The 22,417-nt window shown below is 44.0% G+C and overlaps 1 protein-coding gene across 6 annotated transcripts in view; it reads right to left on the bottom strand.

The window, feature by feature from the left end:
- The window catches only part of GOLM1 (golgi membrane protein 1), a 33,886-nt gene extending 13,473 nt beyond the window's left edge, over positions 1-20,413 (bottom strand). Inside the window, exons 1-6 of one of the 6 annotated variants that reach the window (XM_040580870.1) lie at positions 20,246-20,413; positions 19,688-19,749; positions 13,079-13,258; positions 10,876-11,055; positions 4,935-4,989; positions 3,801-3,903 (exon numbers count right to left, since the gene is read on the bottom strand). In XM_040580870.1, coding sequence (XP_040436804.1) covers positions 3,801-3,903; positions 4,935-4,989; positions 10,876-11,055; positions 13,079-13,207 — 467 coding nt within the window. In that variant the 5' untranslated portion in view covers positions 13,208-13,258; positions 19,688-19,749; positions 20,246-20,413. The other 5 variants (XM_040580873.1, XM_040580871.1, XM_040580874.1 and 2 more) reach the window with 5 other exon arrangements.
- Between the last annotated feature and the right edge of the window lie 2,004 nt (positions 20,414-22,417).

Here is a 22,417-nt window from a genome sequence, read left to right as displayed (position 1 = left end):
GCTTCTCCCAGGCCCATCACAGGGGCTGTCAGCCCATCCAAGGCCCACCTCCATGAGCACAGAGGCACAAGGGCAGCGGGGAGCCTAAATTATGGACTCAGAAGAAGGGAGACCCTGTGTCCAGACCACCCCATAGCCCCTGGGCTGTCTCATGTCAGCCTCAGCCCTCATGTTCAGGGGTGAAATACATCAACATGAGTCAACAGCACCAAGGTGTTTCCTGTCCAGGGTGCGGGACACATTATGGGATGCAGGGATAGATGATGTCAGGATCGCACAAGACTTATTATGGGACCAAAGGCAGGGAAAGGGATAGATCTCCCACAGGAACAAGCGTTGAGGAAGTCAGTTGCATGTAAACACATTGCTGGTCGGTGTGCTTCTCTGGCCTTGCCCTGCAACCTATCAGCACAGCCTGTCCCATTTCTTATTAAATGCCTTTTTAGCTCTTTCCTGTGTGAGGAACTCTGTTCACTGTGTGTGTGTGTGTGTACGGGAGGGTGAGTGCAGCAAGTGGAGTCAGATGGGGGTGGGAGGGCTGCACAGAGGCGGTGCAGGGACCAGTGCCAGCCGGTACCTATGTACACAAGCACGTTTTTCAGTAGCAACGCCCCACCCTCAGGAAACCTGGATGAAGCTACTGGTGTTCGTGCTTGTGTGAGTGCTGCATGGTTCCATGTCAACTCGCACACCTGGCTACATACAGGCGTGCTCTGCATGCACAAGAATGCATGTGCAGCCTCTCCCCTCCCAGGCTGCTGGATCTGTTGCCCTCAACCCCACGGTGAGAAACAGGCACCTTTTTCCTCTCATCGGCATATCTCATCAGCTCCTTTCATCTCTGCCAAAAAAGATTACTTGTGCACTCACCCTCTTACACTTGCCAAGGCTGCAAATAGCAAATTAACCAATTATCAGACCTTTTTACATGTAGCAAATTTTCCAAAGTAGCAGCTATGTAACAAACAAAGCTCCTAGGAATCAAAATGCATCTTAATGTTGAAATATCTTCAAAAGATCAGTCTAGAGTCTTCCATTTCTCTCTGGGTGATGCAGGACACAACAGTCAGTCTTTGCTGACCAAGCTCTAATGTGAGCAGACAATACTAGGCACAGTGTGCACCAGAGGTATTTTGCTAAGTGGATTGCTACGGAACGTGCACTCCTTTTGCACACAATACCATAAGTAAGCTCACATAATTCTCCTGACTTCTGTATGGAAAACGCTAAGCTTGTTCAAAAAAAAAAGAATAAAATGCTAAGACGAAACTAAGACTTGGGCATGAGAAAAATAGTTATTTTTGTGCCTTCTAAGTAACAAAGTTACTTATGTACTCCACTTGCAGTTAAAAAAAAAAGCATTTGACTTCTGTCATATTTTTCTAACATTTTCAATTATATAATAATACTCTCTCTCCGTTTTCCACTGGGCAAAGTTTACTTGATACGTAAGGTGCAAAACCATCCACGTCAAAGGGAGAAACACTGGCACAGCACAAAGGCAAGTCTAACGCCGCCTCCTGCAAAGGCTTACTAAAGATGAACAGAGTGGGAAGATGTTGGTTTACTCCTAATATTGAGCAAAGGAAGACAGATTAAAAATAACACTTTGAGTCTTTCTAATAATACTTGTTTTTCTAGGCCCATCATCATACTGGGGAAAGGTTGTTTGTAAGCATTTAAAATGACAGTATTAAGTAAGTGTTTAGTAATAGCAGAGAGGACTGTATGTAACCAAGTACAATCCGATGTTTGTTTCTACAACTACCAGACCACAACTCAAATGTAACTTACTGCAACAGTGAGGTATTAATGTTCCAACACACCCACCCCAAAGGTACACAACAAGCAACATTTAAAAGATACATTTATATATGTTCCTGCTAGAATCGTGGGCATGCTACACGGTGTCCAAGCTATAAATCATTCCATGAAAATTTGAGTGCCAAGTTTGTTTTCCTCACTTGCATAGCTACAAAAAAAATCCAGAAATAGAAAATGAACACTTATGTGTTATATAGCAAAGCTACTGAAGAAAGTATAGGTCCTTGACTGAGAGAACTGCTTTTATGGACTCCCATGGAGAGACTGCAGGAAAGAGTGCAGCATCTACCTCAGGACCAGCTGGAGGCAGACCAGCTAGGCAAGTCCCTGTTCAGCTAGCACACAGCGGAATTATCATGCCTGTTTCTACATCTACCCAGACACAAGAAAACCCATCTTCACCACTGTAACTTGTTCAGCTCTTCACCTTGAGCCAAGCCTTGACCCTGGAGCTGTGCCCTCCAAATCTGATCTTCTCCTCTTCTGATAAACAAAGAGGGACTCTTCACAGTATACTCCCATGAGCAGAGATGCTCTGTTAGTGATTTCTTTGATGGAGCTGTACTTTAAAACATTTAACCAGACATGGGCAATAAACCTTAGTTTTCAGAAGCTAGACTCACTACGTTTGCCTTCTATCAGTTGCCCACACACATGGACCAATCCAGTGCTTCAACGATGTACTTCTCATGTAGAGCAGGACCGTACAGCACATACATACAGCTACAGATCTATTTATTCTTGCCAATCTCAGCCTTACAAAGAAGATGCTGGCAAACAGGTACTCTTAACTTGCAAAGAACTATTAATGAGTCCCAGCCTTGTCATTTAACTAAACAGCAAAGACATGCCACTTAACAACCATGGTACACAACAAACGTAAGAAGGAAAATGTATCTTAGTGGACATGTAAGTGCAGTATGTCTTAATAAAAGGTTGGTAAAAACTTAACTCTCCAACTTCCTTCTACTTTTCCTGTTAGAAGTCCTAAGTTATTAGAACACCACTAACACAATCTATCTGGGTCACCATTATTAAATGAGTAATAGTGTTCTAAAAAAAAAAGAAGTATAAAGCCAATTGGTAATCTGTAAGAAAGAAAAAGTAAAAAACCCACCCAAAACACTAATACTAATCCTTAATTCTTAGAGGGAAAATAAAGAAAAAACGTATTTCAAGTCTGGCCTGCATAATCCAAGTTCTTTGATTGTTGTGTTGAACTTTTACTTGTAATTCCTACAAAATCTGGCTAAACAGTGGCTGCTGAAAAAATACTCATCACTTCAGCAATTATATTCTTGATGGAAAATCATTACGAGAATATGCAAACAGCAAATTCTGTTGGTTTTCCGTAGCCACATACTAGAGGGAAGATACAAAAGCATGTGAAGACTGGTAGAGGGAACAAGAACATTACTGACTAGAAAGAATCCAGGATAAATTCCTAGGAATACCAGAAATGTGTATTTAGTGTAAGGGTACTGACAAGCACTTGTGTTCAGTTACCCATGCCTCATAATTCAGTGGGAAATTTCAACAAAAACCATGACTAGTTATGAACTGTAATGCAGAACACATGGCTCTGACCACAACTTGTACCATAAACTTTTTGAGACCTCTGGCAGGTCAGTGAGGGTATTCCCATATCTTAGTTCTTAAACTTCTTCAGAGTTTAGCCTCTTTGTGTTTCAATTTCCCCCCCCTCCAACTCTCAGATGAGAATATTGCTACCTTTCTCCTCCTGCAATGGAAGGAACATCAAGACTGCGGGAGAAATCTGTGGATTCTGAAATGCCAAGCATTACAAGGTCTATGCTCTTCTCCAAGATCAACTGTAATTTTACATGTGTCAGGTGTTACTTTCTCCTTAAAAACGTACATTTACTAACAGTGCGACAGCTATCACCAGAATCCTCTGGGTTACAACCAAGTCACCTACAGCTCCAGCAGCCACCTTTTAGAAAGAACATACTTACAGGTCATACGAGAACTTCCTCTGAAGGTTAGTCTGGTTCTTCTGAAACCAGTAAACATCCAGCTGTAGCCTTCCATATTCCGTCTGCAATTCTTTCAAGTGTTCTGACCAGAACAGGATTAAAATGTATATTAAAATACACACACATATATATACCTACATATATTACAGTAGAAGTATCAAATGACAGATCATGGTAAGCATGCTAATTCCATCTATCTGTCATGCTTACTACATTTTGTATACAAATGCATAGGAAATTGTTGAATTTATTCATCAAAGATGCACAGGATTGGGTGAGAATAGCTTTTCAGCCTAACATATTAACAAAAACAGTGTAACAGCTTTTTTTACCTACTTCTCTTCATAAGGAATATGCTAACTTGTTTGCAAACCCTTGCTCTGCTAGGTTTCAGCCCAGAAAATCTTTAGGTCTATTAAATACTAATCAGAACATAGCATGAAATGGTATTCATGTTTATTAGCCATCGGAAGACAAGTTTGCAATACTTCCCTGAATAATATGCAATTTACAGTTATGTTCCCCCAAAACAGAGGCATCTATGATTTTGTTTTCTTCCTGATAGAAAGCTGTGTGTGAAGGCACCAGAGGAAGGCACCACAGCATACTGACCTGTTAATAGAACTTAGGATCCATTACTCGGACTTCCTGAGGAATAAATTGCTAACAACAATTCTGAAGCACCAGCATGAACAGAAATTAGTTAGATATTTCTTATTTAATACAGGAGTTCTTTAATTCCTCCAGAGCTTAAGCGCATGGCCCAAACACCTCAGGGAGGAATTGCAAGAATATGCTGCAAAAGGTAGAATGAAGAATAAATCTATTCACAATACATAGAGAAGCTAGGTTTATTCCATATTATTTTGCATCATAAGGGTCAAGAGTCCTACATTAAGTGCTACAGGAGCAAATCCTTCTACTGTTGAGGCAGATTAGCCAGACACTTCACTGGACTGGGCCAGCTGCAGGATCTAAGCCACCACAGCTCCTGCAGCATCCCCATGACTTGAAGAAAGGCAGCTTTCTCAGAAGACACCAGAAAAATGCAAGTCTTAAAAACAGGGGGATAAAAACCAGCATGAGTGAGATGCAGAGAGGTACTCAACATACCTCGTAGACTCTGGATCAGTCGGTCATTTACTGTGATGTTACTCATGAGCACTGCCTGAAAGGAGCAGAAGAGAAAACAATATTTTAATTGCAAAGGACCTGTGTTACCATTAATATTATAAACACCACCAACCAAGCACTTGTAACAGGATCTGTGCAGCTAGGGGACCTTCACAACACTGTTATAGTTAATGAAAAACCCAAATAGCGGTCAGTGTAAACAAAGCAGAAACCTATGATGTAAGACTCTTAACATAAAACCTGTAAAGGTACATATAATGTACCCTCTGCTTTTGTTATTGTCCATTCATTTTGGTATGAAGAGGTAGAAATGTTCCAGTAGATAACTCTTAAGCTATACACACTCTAAATTTCCACTGTTAGGGTGCCTACAACTTCAGCTAGTACCAGACCATCCTTTTTGTTTTCTCCACCATGTGGAAATACGTTTTAAACAGAGGTAGTCTTCCAAACCTCTGCTGTACCAGTCATGAATAAGCAGACTGATTTCTCTTGCTAATTTAGCAACACCACGCTATAGCAAGTAGAGTGGTGCATGAGGCAGTGCTTGCTTTTCATTAAAGCTTTTTCAAAACTATAAAATGCAACACTGGTTTAAAAAACAGAAACAAAACACACGTAGGCACCTTCTCCCTCTCACAGCAGGCTTTCTTCTCCCCTCACCCCACCCCAGTCCACTGTCATTTTTTTTGAGCAGAGCTGACTCTCTGCATACCAATAGGTACTCTGTCTCAGAAGGCTGTGCTGGGAATTCAAATTTTCCCAGAAGGAGGGGATCTGAGAGCAGCTGTGGCCAGTATTAAAAGACACTGAACAACAGGACAGTGACATGCTTCACATGTAATATACAAAGCTTGGGTCCCTGCTCAGTAAAAAAATGTGGGCTCAGAAGAATTACAGAAATCCAAAGAAAATTATGAAGTGCAAAAGCACATTTTGGCAGTTACAAATAAGAGACATTACACATACTGTTCTCCTCTTCAAAAAAACTCTTGTTGCTGCACATATCCCAAAAGCTATGAGTTCTGAATAACAACCATACAAAGTATTGTTCTTTAGAAAATTGCTTATGGATTAGAAACAGCCCTTTTACATTTCTGATTCCTTATCTGTTCATGTAAGCTTTCTTCATCTCTTCAGTTTATTTCTGTATGGATTTCCAGAACATATTTTCTAAATTTACATTAATCCTTAAAAAGTCAAGCAGATTTTTTAAAAGAAGACTGATCACAGAAGTGATTTACACATACTCACACCTAAGCGGGTAATTATGTCATAATTACAACAGTTTTCCAGGATTACATTGCCTTAGTGAATGGTGAACCCACAGGGTATGTCAGGCTCTGACCACCTCCCAACTTCCATGCCCTAGTCCTTTTAAGCAGCACAGTGACAGTTCCATCAGAAAAGGTGGCAGATTTAACTCAAAGTGGTTACCACACTGCCACTGACAATGGACTTCAACGTGGCAAGTATTTTACTGGTGTACTGTTTGGTATGAAACTAAATCAGTAACATAATTATTCTGTATTTTATCAACAGAGAAGTAAAACACAGTGAACACATACGAACTACAATTAAGGTAAGTCCTGAATGTCATTTGAGAGCTGCTTTTGGTAAGGAGTCCAGATTGTGAAAGTTTTTTCCTGTACAGATTTTTTCTATAACCAGAAGAACCATCATTTCTCCCTGAAAAAGGGTTTTTTGAGATGGACCATTCAATCCTACACATCACCTGAAAGCATTTTCATTTTTCTTTATAAACAGTAACAACAACTAAACAAGATCCCATTTCCCACTCAGAGATCTGTCTAGTTAGCCAGACAGTTTGTATTCATTCTGAAGCAAGCTGAGAAGCTCAGAGATTCAAATTCGCATTCATCCTTTGTGACTAGGTAAATACTCGGTGCTAATCCCTGTGGAGTAAGTAAAGTTCAGTTCAAGGACCAAGTTTCCCATAACCAGAAAGGGTGAATGCATTACTTGCCTCTCAGGAATCCTCGATTCCACTAGAATCTGTGAGGCCAAAAAACAAGGATAAATGTGTGCCTGTGTGTGTAGGTATACAAGTATGTATACACATGTGAATATACAACACACACACATGGATATACATACACACACGAAGAAAATCACTCAGGAACAGTCTTTTCTTACATTCCACATCTCTCTGTGGAATAACCTTTGATCCTGGACAGCTTCTTCAGATCAAGATCCTTCGTAAGGAGAACTAAGTTTTCCCTCTCTTCCCTACCACCATACCAGGGGCATTCCTAACTTAAGAGTGGATGAATCTATGCCAACTGGGCTGATGGCATCTTTTCACAAATACACACAGATTCCTAGTAAAACAACTCTCCCTACTCTGAAATCACACAGTTAGAAAACAACATCTATTTGTGCAGGGTATTTACTCATGCATCGCAAGAAGAGCAAATTTTGTATTTGCCATGAAGTGGAGCACAGGCACATACATACTTGTCCTACCACTTCAGGCTCCTGAGACATGCTCTTCCCAGTACAAAAAAAGCAGAAGATGGGAAATTAGTTCATGGCATCACTTTTATCAAATGCTTCCTACAGCATCAGCTCCTGAGGTTTCAACAGCAAGCTTCACAGACTATCCCATCACTGAACAACTGCATTTTAGGACGACGGAGTGAAAAGCACTTAAGAGGAAGAAACAGCTATATTAGATTGGCCCCAAAAGCCTGTTGAGGAGCCTGGCTGACAGTCCCTCGGGAGGCAGCCCTGAAGGGCCAAGGGGTCCAGGAAGGCTGGACAGTCTTCAACAACGATATCTTAAAGGTGCAGAGGCAGGCGGTCCCCACGTGCCAGAAGACAGGCTGGTGGGATAGAAGACCAGCCTGGCTGAACAGAGAGCTTTGGCTGGAACTCAGGGGAAAAAGGAGAGTTCACCACCTCTGGAGCAGGGACAGCCAGCTCAGGAGGGCTGTGAGGATGACGCGAGGTTATGCAGGGAGAAGATGAGAAAGGCGAAAGCCCAGCCAGAACTCACGCTGCCCACTGCTGTAAACAATAACAAAAAATGTTACAAATACATTAGAAACGAAAGGGGGGCCAAGGATAATGTCCACCCCTTACTGGATGTGCAGGGAACATGGCCACAAAGGACGAGGAAAAGGCTGAGGTACTTAACGCCTGCTTTGCCTCAGTCTTCAATAGCGAGGCCAGTACCCTCAGGTTACGCAGCCTCCTGAGCTGGAAGATGCGGACAAGGAGCAGAACACGGTCCCCACAGTCCACGAGGAAACGGTCAGTGACCTGCTGCAGCACCTGGACACGCACAAGTCTATGGAGCTGGCTGGGATCCACCCGAGGGTACCGCGGGAGCTGGCACAACAGCTCACCAACCTACTCTCCATCATTTATCACCAGTCCGGGCTAACTGGAGAGGCCCCAGCTGACTGGAGATTAGCCGGCGTGACACCCACATACAAGAAGGGCAGGAAGGAGGATCCAGGGAACTACAAGCCTGTCAGCCTGACCTCAGTGCCAGGGAAGGTTGTGCAGGAGATCACCCTCAAAGCCATCATGTGGCATGTACAGGACGAGCAGGGGATCAGGCCCAGCCAGCACGGGTTTATGGAAGGCAGGACAAGCCTTTGACACTGTTTCCCACAGCATTCTCCTGGATCCGGGGGTGCTGGCTGAACATGAGCCACCAGTGGACCCAGGCGGTCAAGAAGGCCAACAGCATCCTGGCTTGTGTTCAAAATAACGTGGCCAGCAGGACAAGCAATAGCATTGACCCCCTGTACTCGGTGCTGGTGAAGCTGCACCTTGAATACTGTGTTCAGTTTTGGGCCCCTCAGTTCAAGAGGAACGCTGAGGTGCTGGGTGCATCCAGAGAAGGGCAATGGAGCTGCTGAAGGACCTGGAGCACAAGTCTTATGAGGGGCAGCTGAGGGAACGGGGGTTGTTTTGCCTAGAGGACACTCGGGGGGGACCTTATTGCTCCCTACAACTACCTGGAAGGAGGTTGTAGGCAGATGGGGGCAGGTCTCTTCTCCCAGATCACAACCAACAGGACAAGATGAAATGGCCTCCAGTTGCACCAGGGGAGGTCTAGATTGGATATTAGGGAAGATTTCTTCAATGAAGGGGTGGTGAACTGTTGGAACAAGCTGCCCAGGGAGGTGATAGAATCATCCTCCCTGGAGGTGTCTGAAAAATTCATACATGCAGTGTTTAGCCACATGGTTTAGTGGAAAATTTCATGATCCTGGGCTAATAGTAGCACTTGATGATCAAGGTCTTTTTCAACCTAAATGATTCTACGGTTCTATGAAAAGAGGTGTCCTGGTTTTAGCTGAAGTATGAGTTCATTTTCTTCTTGGTGGCTAGTGCGGTGCTGTGTGTGGATTAGGTGTGGGAGCAGGCTATTCAGGGACTTTTCCATTTCTTGGGCCTTGCCAACAAGAAGGCTAGAGGGGCCCAGGAAACTGGGAGGGCACACAGCCAGGACAGCTGACCTGAACTAGCCAAAGGGGTATTCCATACCATGCGCGGGACATCATGCTCTGTATATAAACTGGGGGGGTGGGGGGGTGGGCTGGCTGGGGTACTGATCATTGCTCAGTGACTGGCTGGCCATCAGTTGGCGGGCGGTGAGTAATCGTACTGTGCCTCAGTTTTCTTTTCTCCCTTCCCTTTGGATTTCATCCCTCTCCCCTTCCCCCTCCTTTTCATTGTAACTGTTATTGTTGCTATTATTGCTTTTTTGGTTTTATTCTACCTCAATTATTAACCTGTTTTTACCTCAGCCCTTGAGTTTCGCATCCTTTTTGATTCTCCTTCCCACCTCTCTGTGGGAGGGGGGAATGATCGAGCTACTGTGTGGCACTTAATTACTGGCTGGGGTTAAACCAGTCCTTTTTGGCCAAAACCAGGACAAGAGGTAAAAAGAATTATTTCTTTGAAGACCTTGGATAAAAATGATTCAAAATAAATTAGGAATATATGCCACTGATGTGTATATTAATGAAACAATTGCACCTTCCATTTTTCATTTAAGTCTTTCTAAGATTATTCTGGCGATATTTTATTCATGCACCACAAGTTCTGAGCCGCAAGTCATCACCTAATGATCAACCCTTAACCTGAAGAGCACCTATTACCATCATCAGTTGTATCTGTTCAGTCCACTGAAAAGAATAGTCCTGGAAAGAGACCCCACAGGAGAAACAATAAGCCACTAGTAAATATTCTCAGCTAAATACTTCTAGTAACCAAGAGAAAAGTGATATTGACTAACAGCCATACCTGACTGGTATAAGCAACATGAGGAAAATACAGAACAAAACAGTTTTGAAGATACTACAGAGCAGTAATTATACACACTGCTATTTAAGTAGGTATGGTCACATTCTTCACAAAGGACCCCAACTTCTCTGGCAATGCTGCACTGTCAGAACCACTGCCACAAAAGGCTGGTCTAAACTTATCATGTCTCCCAACACCATGGGGTCTTGGAGACAGAAGGTCAAGGTGCCAGAAAATTTGTAACGCATTTAGAAATAAATGTCAACCATTTATGCCTACAAATACATACAAATATATTTGGGAATATGAATATATCTGTTGGTGCAGTTTCAAAACGTCAGCATACAGGAAAGAAAGCCAGAGGCCAACCCAAGATTGGTAAGAATAATTTATAGAGGGGGTAAAGATTTTATTCACAAGTGCTGTTACTTTCAGCTTCTAATATTTAACATACAATGAATGCTATAATGTGCATTCGATGTCCATTTTCTATATACTATGCAATAATAGTTGAATTAAATATTTTGCTACACCAATACTGACTGTATCGGCTAGAACATATGAGCAATATTTTTCTGTTGCAGAGTGTCTTGGTAAACCAGACTCGCAGAAAACTGGCTAGAAAAGGCCCTACCTTTTCTTCCTGATGGACTCTGTTCGCGTTTTCCATCTGAAAGCTGTGCAAGGACTGGATTTTGTCTATCTGCTGTCGCTGCTTCTCTAGCTCCCCTTGGAATTCATTCTTTTTGAGCTCCACAGCGCCTCTCTCTGCTGCCGCCCTGCGGACCTTGCCTTCCAGGTCCATGATCCGACCCTGAGGATGAGCAAATTAGTCAAAGCAAACAGAAATGCTTCCCCCTTGCCAGACTCTTCCCCAACATACTCAAAGAATACCAAATTTCACAGAACTAACAATGCTAATGTCACCAAAGTATAGTGTCAGCTGGGGATACCTGCCACACACAGACACACCCACCCCAGTTTTACACAAATTAACAGTACAGCATAGTCTGAGACAATCAAAATTTCAGTTAAGGGAAATGCAAAGCTGCCTCAGTACTTGAGCTTGAAGAAAATCAAAAACACTCCCACAAAAATAACCCACGAAAAAAGGCTGCAGTCTACAATTCTTCTGAAGTACAAGGTCAAATAATTTTTATAAGTTAATCCAGGCAATTCTGGTATCACCGCACTTCCCAGTGTTGATCTTAAATTAATTCAGAAGGAAAACTCATCTCTCAAATCACTACATTTTCCTGAAAGACTTGGGAAAGAGTAGAGGAACAACAACACTGCCCAACATAAAACACTGACATATGGCTGTTACACAAAGACACATACGAGAAAACCCCATTTATAAGCAGAACATTGTCATTCTTTCTTGATTGCTCAAAGAGCAGTGACAATCAGAGGAAAATTCACACACCACAGTATGCTACATACTACTGCCCGCCTACTCTGCTTCTCTGCCACAGAGAGAGAGCGAACAGAGAGGTGGCAGGGATGGGGTGAGGCGCTGAGTTGTAGCTTAGCTGGAAGAGCAAAGAAAAGCACTTACTCCATTTCAGTCATAACAGCTGCAAAGTCTTGCCAACGAATGAGTTGACAGCGCGCTTTAGAAGCTCTGTCTGCATCTTCAGTTACGCTTTTACTTCAGAGCACATGACTATGCAGAACTGAAATTATTTTCAAGCTAATCTTGGGAGAAATGTACATGATGACATACTAAATCAGTTAACAGTACAGAGACCTTGTGTCTCTAGTTTATTGAGATAAAGAGTAAGCTTTATTTTCCCCCCTATTAGCTGGCTCACAGCCATGCAGCAAAGCTTCAGCAGTACTGCTGGTAGCCACCACCCTGAGGCCACTGACTAAGGAAAAACAAGGGATGACCAGAGTCCCAGAGGACAGGGCGTCATACCCTCACCAAAGGAAAGCTAAGGCATACCCATAACCACATGGCCAGAGACACATACCCTGTTTGAACAATGCCCACTCTGAGGTGAAACAGTTTGATTGCTACAGCTGTCAACTCAGTACTAACATCTTGCTCAATTACAAAGAGGACACAAATTCACTGGAAAAACTCGCATGGAGCTCTCATCAGCCATGTTTAATCACTAGTTTATTAGTTTTTATGTTTGCTTGTTAAAAAAAGGGCAAAGAAAAAAAATGAACCATCCTGCACACATTGTCACAAACTAGAAACTTTATTCACATACCTAACTTCAGAGTACACTCCAGAAAGGATTAAAAACAAAGTTCAACAGTCACAGCAAATACAGTTACTGTTAGAAAAATAACAGACAAGGTAATTATTCCACGTTAGCTGTGTGCCCTCTTTAGGAAAGGTTTCCAAGAAGCACCAATACAGATCTTTAGACACTGTTTCTGAACAAGCAAGGCTTCCTTGTACTTGGTGGGAAGTATGCATACGTTCTTATAGGTCATATAAGAAAAAAAATCTAGGGAGATGAGCAAAATGCACATGCCCATTCACATTAAAAATGGAGTGCCCATCTCAACGTACAATTAGGAAGAAAAGAGGATGGTATTTGCCACCTCTGTAACTGAAAGAACACAAGATGGCTGAACACTTTGTGTGAGCAGAAGTAACAATTACCATACATGAAGGTCTTCAAGTTCTGTGTCCCACCCACGTACAAAAAGGCATTCCTCCCATTTCTCCCCACCTCCCACTACTGGTAAGCAACAACTTGTGAAAATGCCTGTAACAAGCTGAAGCTCCTGGCCTACCACAGGCAGGGGAAACATCCATCTTGCATCCTGTTAACCACACATTTACAAGAAGACATGCAGAGCAATAGGAAAGTTACCTGCAGATCCACGCTGCGAGAGCTTGCAATCCAGTAATTGAAACCCAAAACAATGATGCATGCCACAAGCGCAGCCAGGAGGAGGGGTGGAGACTTCATCCCTCTACAGCTGTTTCCTAGCCCTACCATTTCAAGGAAAAAAAAAAAAACAAACCCAAAAATCCACAACAGTGTGGAAACCTGCAAATTAAAACAGACAAATTATATTGCATCCTTCGCTACAGCTATTTTATATACACAATGAAACTTTTATTGCAGTAACACAAGAGCTGTCAGCTGAAGGGACCTACACCTAGCAAGGAAGGCCCACTGTCTAGGTATTTTCATCTGAAGGACAAAGAACAGCAATCCTGTACATAAAGCTTCACAAGGACTTCAGAGGGAATCATGAATATTCCTAACAATATGATGAAGATCTGCAATAAACAGAACAAACCAGCCATCCTTTTATCATACGTGCCACCCAAAAAGCTAATGAGACAACAATTGTCTACAGATAGGATAGATTTCTTGTTAATTCCCTCAGTCCAAAAATACACTTGGCCTCACTGTTTCAGGAGTAATTTGCATTTTACTTCCTAAACTTGGCTCATTTCAACTTATTCCTTCTGATAATCCTATTTTATTTTCAGTGTTGGAATCAGAAAGTTAAATAAATCAGATTGTACCAAATTAAAGATAATAACAATGAAAAAAAAAATAGCAGACACTCCATTGATTTCAATGGTAAATCAGTACTATGTGATGTTTGGTTTGATCCTCAGCTGCTTTCTCTGCTCCCAACAGCAGACAACCTTGCTTTGACGAATGAGCAGTACCAATGGTACTACTGGTTGCTATTGAACTTGGGTTGTTTCTGTGGAATAGCCTATCTTAGCAGAAAAGCAGAGGCAAAGGGCAGTTCCAATGCTGTTTGAAATAGGCCATACTCATCCTATGACATGGTAAAATCTGTTCTTAATGAGTGTAATAGCATCTAACTCAATGAATCCTCAAACTCCACTGGGAATCTTGAGCACGGTTTGTAACAGAGTGCTCTCTTGTAAACAGAGAGAGAGCAACTTTTTTTCCCCTTTTGTGCTCCTGCAAAGAAAAACCAGCAAAAACGAGCCCAGAAAATCAGACAGCAAACACCGATGCATCACAAGACACTAACTAAATCCAAAATGGGTACATTCCCTATTAATATATTGTAGTCTCTCAAGGTGCATGCTCTTAAATAAACCAACCTTTTTCCTATGGATGCAATTCACAAGTTGTGATGTATTTAAAAATTAACAAATGGTATCAACTCTCAAAGGGTTTACACATGGACGTACACTGTAATCACAGAGGAAGAAGGTGATGTCAGCAGTTAGCAGGTACCAGAAATGCCAGTTATACTGTATGTCCAGCTCACACATAACTGTGCACACGGCACCCTCTGCAGAAAACCCTCTTTACAGGCAATATAAAATAAAACCATCCTCCTCTTTTCTCAGCAGGGAGTGCATGATACTTCACCAGATTGGTTACGGCTTCAAATCTACATGTTCATTTGAAGAGTTTGTGAATGTGGGGATGGGGTATATATGGAGCCTAAGAGTAAAAAATGGCTTCTTGAAAATGGTCTCTCTTCATGTATTTACATACACAGAGACAAAAAACCCTCCAAAACCAAACTGAAAACAAACCAAAAAAAAGTGTGCATAGCTGCACAGGTCCAACACCCAAGGCTCAAGTTTCTTGCCTAAGAAAACCTCAGCTACAGAGCAAACTGATAGATGCAACACAGCTGCAAAGCAGAAAAACAGGCAGAAAAATAGAAATGCAGTAGACTAAAACACACACATAGATACACACAAATTTCCAACACAAAGCCAAAAATTGCAGAAACAACTACATTTTGCACACATTATGCTCCTTCTGTGCCATCCTACAAGCAGAGCCTGAGAAGTACAGAGTGACCTTGCCTTACATATATTCCCTGAAAACCACAAACCACAGATCTCCAGAACAGCAAAAATGAGAGGTGGAAAATGGGGATGATCAGCACTGCTGCATCAGCTAAGAATGAGATAATTCATTTACTTTTGCTTACTGGAATAAAATACTACATTTCAAAAAATATATATAGCAATCTGTCATGAAGCCATTTGTATCCTGCTCTTCAATGTTAGAATATTAGCCACTATACTTGAAAACATGGAAAAATTACTAAACATAGCACTGGAAGACATAATGCATCATTCCAAATGTTACCTGAATAAAATAATCTGCATTTTCCTCCTAGCAGTCAGAAGTAGAGAAAGCAGTCCACATTACCCGCAGTAACAACTTGCACTGGAATTTAACTACTGTACAAATATTTGGGACTAGCTGTTAAGCTCAAAAAAGGTTCAGGTGCAAAGCAACTATATTGTTCAAAGGAAGAACGAATAGTTCACTGTGTAGCTTAAAGCATGGGCACAAAACCATGTTAAAGGAACGCCAATACACCCACCGAGTTGTGGCAGTCTGACCCTGGCTGAATGTCAAGTGCCCACCAAAACTGTTCTGTCACTCCCTTCCTCAACTGAACAGAGGAGAGAAAACACAATGCAAAGCTTGTGCGTCAAGATAAGGGCAGGGACATCACTCAGCAATTGCCATTATGGGCAAAATGGATTTGACTTGGCGAAAATTAGTTTATTACCATTCAAATAACATAAAAACCCACCTTCCCCTTACCCCACCCTTCTTCCCAGGCTCAACATCACTCCCTGCAGTGGGATGGGGAATGGGGGTTACAGACAGTTCATCACACATTGTCTCTGCCGCTCCTTCCTCCTCACACTCTTCCCCTGCTCCAGCACAGGGTCCCTCCCACGGGACACAGCTCTCCATGAACTTCCCCAACGTGAGTCCTTCCCACACACTGCAGTTCTTCACGCACTGCTCCAGTGTGAGTCCTTCCACGGGGTGCAGTCCTTCAGGCACAGACTGCTCCAGCATGGGTCCCTCACAGGATCACAAGTCCTTCCAGCAAACCTGCTCCAGCCTGGGCTCTTCTCTCCATGGGTCCACAGGTCCTGCCAGCAAACCTCCTTCAGCACAGGCTTCCCATGGGATCACAGCCTCCTTTGGGCATCCACCTGCTCCAACACAGGGTCCTCCAGAAGCTTCAGGTGGATATCTGCTCCACCATGGGCCTCCATGGGCTGCAGGGGCACAGCCTGCCTCACCGTGGGCTTCACCTCACGCTGCAGGTAAGTCTCTGCTCCAGCGCCTGGAGCACTCCTCCCCCTCCTACTTCACTGATCTTGGTGTCTGCAGAGTTCTTGCTCTCACAGTCTCACTCCTCTCTTCTGCTGTTGCATGTTGCTTTTTTCCCCCCTTGTCTTTCTCCCTTCTTAATAAGCTACCACAGAGGTGCTTCCACTGTCGCCAACTGGCTTGGCCTCAGCTGGCAGCAGGCCTGTCTTGCAGCCGGGTGGCACTGGCTCCATTGGACACAGGGGAAGTTTCTGGCAGCTTCTCACAGAAGCCACCCCTGTAGACCCCTGCTACCAAAACCTTGCCATGCAAACCCAGTACATGAGTACACAAACCCAGCAGCCTCACCAACTCTTCTGTTGTTTTAGCTATTAAAAGCAGGCAGGCAAGAAAGCATTGATTTCACCAAAGCTTGTTTGACTTCAATACATTTCTCTCTATAGAAAATCCAGTGTTTTTTGCCCTTAAATAAATCATGTGAATTGGGAACGCATTTTTATACTCAACAGAAAGAAAGGCAAAAGGAAGAGGAAAGAGATGAAGAACACAGAAGGATCTTCCTTCCAAATAGCGCAGATCCAAAACATTACCTCAGTTGCAATATTGATATTCCCCTTCTCATCAGTTTAAAAATAAAAACTTTAACTTCCTGTCATGGATACACACACACATATGCATTTTGGAGAAGCGATAAGCAAATCAGCTCTGTAAGTACATTTACATGGAAATGTATTTTTACATGCTGTTTCACAGGAAACATCTGTTTTGTCACAGCTGTTTGAGTTGAAAATAAATATGTTTCTGATTTTATGGATAAAAAAGTGATTTTACTGAACTTGAAGGAATCTGTGTTTCATGAATATTTATGACAGATGTGAACATGAGGTGGTGTATCATGTGCATAATGCTCCACATTTGCTAGAGCATAAAATTCCTGACTTCTTAATAGCACATTTCATCCTTCTGCTTTACCAACCAAGCAGTGCTTCACTGGAGAGGAAGATGTTTTAGACTGAGATATTCGAGCAAGTTAACATAGAACACATTTTTATTTCCCCTATTAATATACTATCAGTCTGAGCAATTCCTTCTTTTAGTGTACTCAGCTGAAGTAGGATAGCTGGTATCCAGCAGTCTTCCACTACAGATAATTAACAGCTGCACTGACTAAGTCTCAACACTAAGACAGAGGCAAAACCAGAGCAAAACAATTTGTGCATTTCAGACTCCCAGAAGGAAAGCCAAGTCCCTCTGCTCACAAGGTCCAGCTCTTTGTATCTGCGCGAGACCTGCTGAGCAGGAGCAAGCTGAGCAGATGAAGCATTCGATAAAAGCAGTGCACAGCCACAGCAGAAGCAAAAGGAGTGCCTTATACCCTGGCCCACTCACATGCCTACCAACTACTTCCTCCACCACCCAGCCACCACATGGTATAAAGCCATCCTAAGCTGAAGCAGCATGTGAAGAACATGTGCAACATGTGTGAAGGTGCATCTTACTCAGAGCTCTGCACCTCCAAGTAAGGACAGAGACTGAGGAAAAACCCTTTAGAAAGGCAGGGTGATAACCAGAGGCAAAAATCCAACAAGGACCTGAGGGCTACCAGACAGCTCTGAGAGGACACACAATGCCACCCCAATCAGACTGGCCAACAGGTGACTGCTCTGCCCAGGCTGGGGTAACTTCCTCCCATCAAGGGACTCCAGCAGATAAGACAACAGTGCTAGCCTCACCTTTTGCAGATTCCTCTCTAGTTTGTCAGTGAGATTCTGGAAGAATTACCTGTTTTTTGAGCTACTGCGATCAAATTTCTATGCCTGACTGCTTGAATAAAAATATATCAGCTTAACCAAACAAGCAGTTCATCAAGCAAGTCAAGCTCTTTCGCTGACAAGTCAGTTATACTCAGACTTGACTAAATCTGACTTAAAGGTACCAGAAACGGTGTGTTACTAAAAACAACTAACTAAAACTTTTAAAAAGTAATTATTAAAAAAGTGAATCAAAAAGCACCTATTTAAAAACCAGGATGGTTTGGGGGCAAATGGAAATGGAGAGGTGAAAAAATTGAGTCAAAAGCTTTCATTTTTTGTTTCATATGTGGTTAACATACAGTAGTGATCATCCTTGAAGAGAAATCCAGTTGTTGATGTTCACTCACAGCTGGATGTTACCCACAAGTACCATCACTCACAGTCACATAGCAAGAACCAGCTACCGCCAAAAGCAACCTTCATGCTTTCAGGGGTGCACTGACTGCCTACAGGATAGAAACTGGGTCTAATACACTGTCACAAAACACAGCACACAGATTTCTTATCCTCTGCCACAACACTTTTCAGGGGTGGGTTTTTTTCAAGTTTGCAAGTCAAAAAGAGGTCAACAAATATTCTTCCAATGGAGATTTAAACTTTGTACAGTGAACTCAAACCTGCTGACCACAAACCTTCTAAATACCTTCCACAACAATTCGCAAACTGCAGGCTGAAAGGAAAACAAAACCAACAAAAAACTCCTGAAACATTCAGTAACACTTTTCAAACTTCTGAAGTGAGCCAGTTGCCCAAAGTACAAAGTAGCAAACACCAAAAAAAAAAAAAAGATAATTCAAACACAGACGCTGCAGGATGTCACTGAGTCACTATTTGCCCAAATTATGAAGTTACACTTTATACAAGAACAGGAAGCAGAGAAGCATTTACAGCTGAACACATTCAGCAACTGCACTCTCACCCTTCTGCACTAAACTGCTACCATCCTCCCACCCCTGTAACACAACACGTATATTTTCGCTGTAAAACATGCGAACCTCCCCTGAGAAAAAAATAAAAATCAACATTACAAATAGCTCTATAGGAGCAAAGTGCTGTTAACGTAAAAGATGATGTAAGACTCAATCCAAGAGCTAGGTTAATTAAAAACTTGATCAGCTACTCCCATCTTCAAGTTGACAAGGAAAAACAACAAAGCAAAGAAAGGTAAACCTCTTGGAGTGCAGGAAATAAACCCAGTTATTACTGTGTACCCAATAGTTAAGCCAAAGTTTCTGAGGAGGTGGGGGAAGAAACACTTTTCCAAGCAGAAGCAGGAAGGCCTCTGGAGGCACGAACTTACAAAAAGGCATCAGCCACCCCAGCAGAAGTCAAGAAGACCTCCACAGCTCTGTCTGGCCACGGGGAGGGAAAGCAGGGAACTTGCTGAAGCAGGGCTGGCTCAGAAGTAGGAAGGTGAACAGTTTCAGGCCACAGCCTTGGCTGGAAAGGGACCTCGAAAGACCATCTGGTCCAATCCTTCCCGGGAAGGGGAGCCTGCAGATCATCTCACACCCCGCCTTGTTTATGACCCTTTCTGATTTCTAACCATCATTATTTCTACCTCTGCTGTGAATATTCAGAGTTGTCGTGGGCTCAACACGCAGAAACGTCTGTGCAGAAGACCTAAAAAGGGAAGATTGATGGAATTAAAAAAAAATAATAATTAATACAATAAACCGCTGTTAGTGTCAGGTATGCATGCAACCTAAGCCCTGACGAGCCACCCCAGTGCCTCCGCAGGCATCCACCCGCGGCAAGGGGGAAGTTCCCGGGGGACGGGACCGGGAGCCCGGGCCGGGTGCGCCGGCCTCGCCGCCCGCCCCCCGCCGAGCCCAGCGCCTCCCGCGCCGCCCGCCTCCCGCCGCCGGCCACGGGCTGCTGCCGCCGGCCGAGGCGAGCCCGGCGGGGCAGCGCCAGCCAAGGGGGCAGGCCGCGGCCCGGGGTCTCTGACGCCGCGCCGCCCACCCCTCGCCCGGCCCGGCCCGGTCCGCCTCCGCCGGCCGGCCACCTCAGCCGCCGCAGAGACCGAGGTGCAGGGGGACGGGACTCCCGGCAGGCCCGGCCGCGCCAGCCCCCGGCCCAGCCCCGCGGGCAACGGCGGGGGGCCGCAGCCGCTCACCTCACCTCGCCGTGCCGCCGGCGCCGCGCCTCGCCGAACAGGAAGGCGACCGCAGGCGGCGGCCCGTGCCGCGCCTCCCGCAGCCCCCCGGCGCCCGCCGCGAGGCAGAGCGGTGGCAGCGGCAAGGGGCGCGGCCGGCAGGGCGGGCAGCGCAGGAAGGGCGGGCGCGGGCGAAGCCTGGCAGCCGCAGGGGCAGCGAGCGCGCCCCGACACCGGGCGCTCGCGGCCAGCCCCGCCCCCGGCCCCGCCCCGCCCCGCCCCGCCGGCGCCTGCTGGCGAGGGGCGCCCGGACGCTGCGGCGGGGTTGGCGGCGGCAGCGCCGCGCTCTCGGGCCCGCCCGCGGTGAAGCCGCCGGGCAGCAGCGGGTGCCGCGCGCCCCTCAGCCCGCGCGTCCCGCCCCAGCGGCCGGGGCGGAGCTCCCGACCCGCGGCCCCGCGCAGGGCCCGGGTCCCGGTCGCGGTCACAGGCGATGGAGCGTGTGGAAAGCGGCGCGTGGGGAGAGCTGCGTGTGCGAAATCAGAAACCAGCGGCATAAAACTCTGGAAGGGCGTTTGAACATTATTTCTGACAGCCAAATGGGTGAAGCGGGTGTTTTCTTCGTTCAGAAGTAAAAAAAAAAAATAAAAATTCGGCGTTAGGCAGCGTGTCTTCCACGGCGATCAGCTCAGCTGAACGCTGCCCACGGCGGCGACCTGCCTGCTGTTTCTGCGAGTTAGCTTTTGCAAGTGGAAGATACACGATCAGAGTGAAAGCAGACTATAAAAATTGCTGCAACAGCAGTTGCAGGCTATGAAAAATGCAAAAGAATTTATTAATCTTTGGTAGAAGTTACGATTTTGAGATCAATTTCCATAATGATGTGGTGATTTAACAAAAACATAGTATTTCTAAATGAACAAAGAGCTCAGAGTTAACCAAATTGATCTTCCACATGTCACAAGATAATTTTGGATATAAGCCTTTCTTCCAGTCCTTGAAGACCGTTTAAAAGCAGTGTAAGACTTCCATGTTAGCTTTCCTATGGGCGAGAACAAGGGGGTTTAAAATTTTTTTTTCTAAATAATACATGCAATGGCTTTGTCTAGCTCAGAAAGAGAATTTTTTCTTACAAGTTCAAAGCCATGTTGGATCACATCCTTCTAGTTAGGAAGATACATGATTTCCCAAGTAGGAGCTTTTTTCCCCTTATTTTTCAGTTTTTAAGGAAAAGTGGATCCTTCATTAGCAGCCTAGCCCAGCCAAAGTCTAGAGTTGTAATTTAACTAAAACCAGGTTTCAAATGTTTGGGGCACTGAATTGTTTGTTGAGATCCATAAAATCACAATGAGACTCAGAAAACAGCTCATTCATCTTTTGTCGGTAAGACAGGAAGATATTTAAAATAAACACCAATAAAAATACTCATTAGGAATAACTGTGCAAGAAGAAGAAAATGAGGACTGCCTGCAGCTGGAACCACTGATTGACTGATTTTGCCCTTCTTGCTTACAGGCAGCTAAAAATTCTGGAGACATAACCCCATTGTTTTCCCTGTCTCATGAGGATGTCTTCAGGTGAGGCAGTTCTGTCCAGAAGATTGGTGGGGCGTGGATCATTTAGATAACAGAAATGACTGACAAGTCTCAAAACCTCATTGGCCATAAAACCTGTCTTTATAATATGCAGAGTGAATGTTTTATTAAGGCCAGCACTGTCCGCAGTATGGATCCAAGGAGAAAAAATTAAAGTTAAAAAAATACAGCACTATGCAGTCTGAAAACAGTGATTTGAAGAAGACTTAAACACATTGGCAGTGACAGAACTGCTTCAAAATGTTTATCAGCAGCCATCACCATTGTTTCAGAAAATACCAGTAATTGATACCGGCCAGAAAGATAGTTGTGAAAAGCTCAGTTGCTGCAGAGCAATGATTCCTACGTAAAAAAAAAACAAACCAACCAACAACTGCTCTATTTCATCATCATAGCCTACATTTATTTCCCTATTAATTAATACTTTAAATGACAACTATAACCAATCTTGCACAAAAATTAGTAGAACATGCAACACTAATGAAAATGTATCATTATTTTAAAACTAGTAGCCATGTATTTAAACAGAGAACTAACAAACCCACAAGTTTTGTCTTTAAATGTAAACACAGTAAAGCAAAGAATCCTTGAATGAAAACTG

This window comes from Falco naumanni, chromosome Z (genome assembly GCF_017639655.2).
Source record: "Falco naumanni isolate bFalNau1 chromosome Z, bFalNau1.pat, whole genome shotgun sequence".
Taxonomy (NCBI): Eukaryota; Metazoa; Chordata; class Aves; order Falconiformes; family Falconidae; genus Falco; species Falco naumanni.
This window is presented reverse-complemented; position numbering and strand designations above follow the sequence as displayed.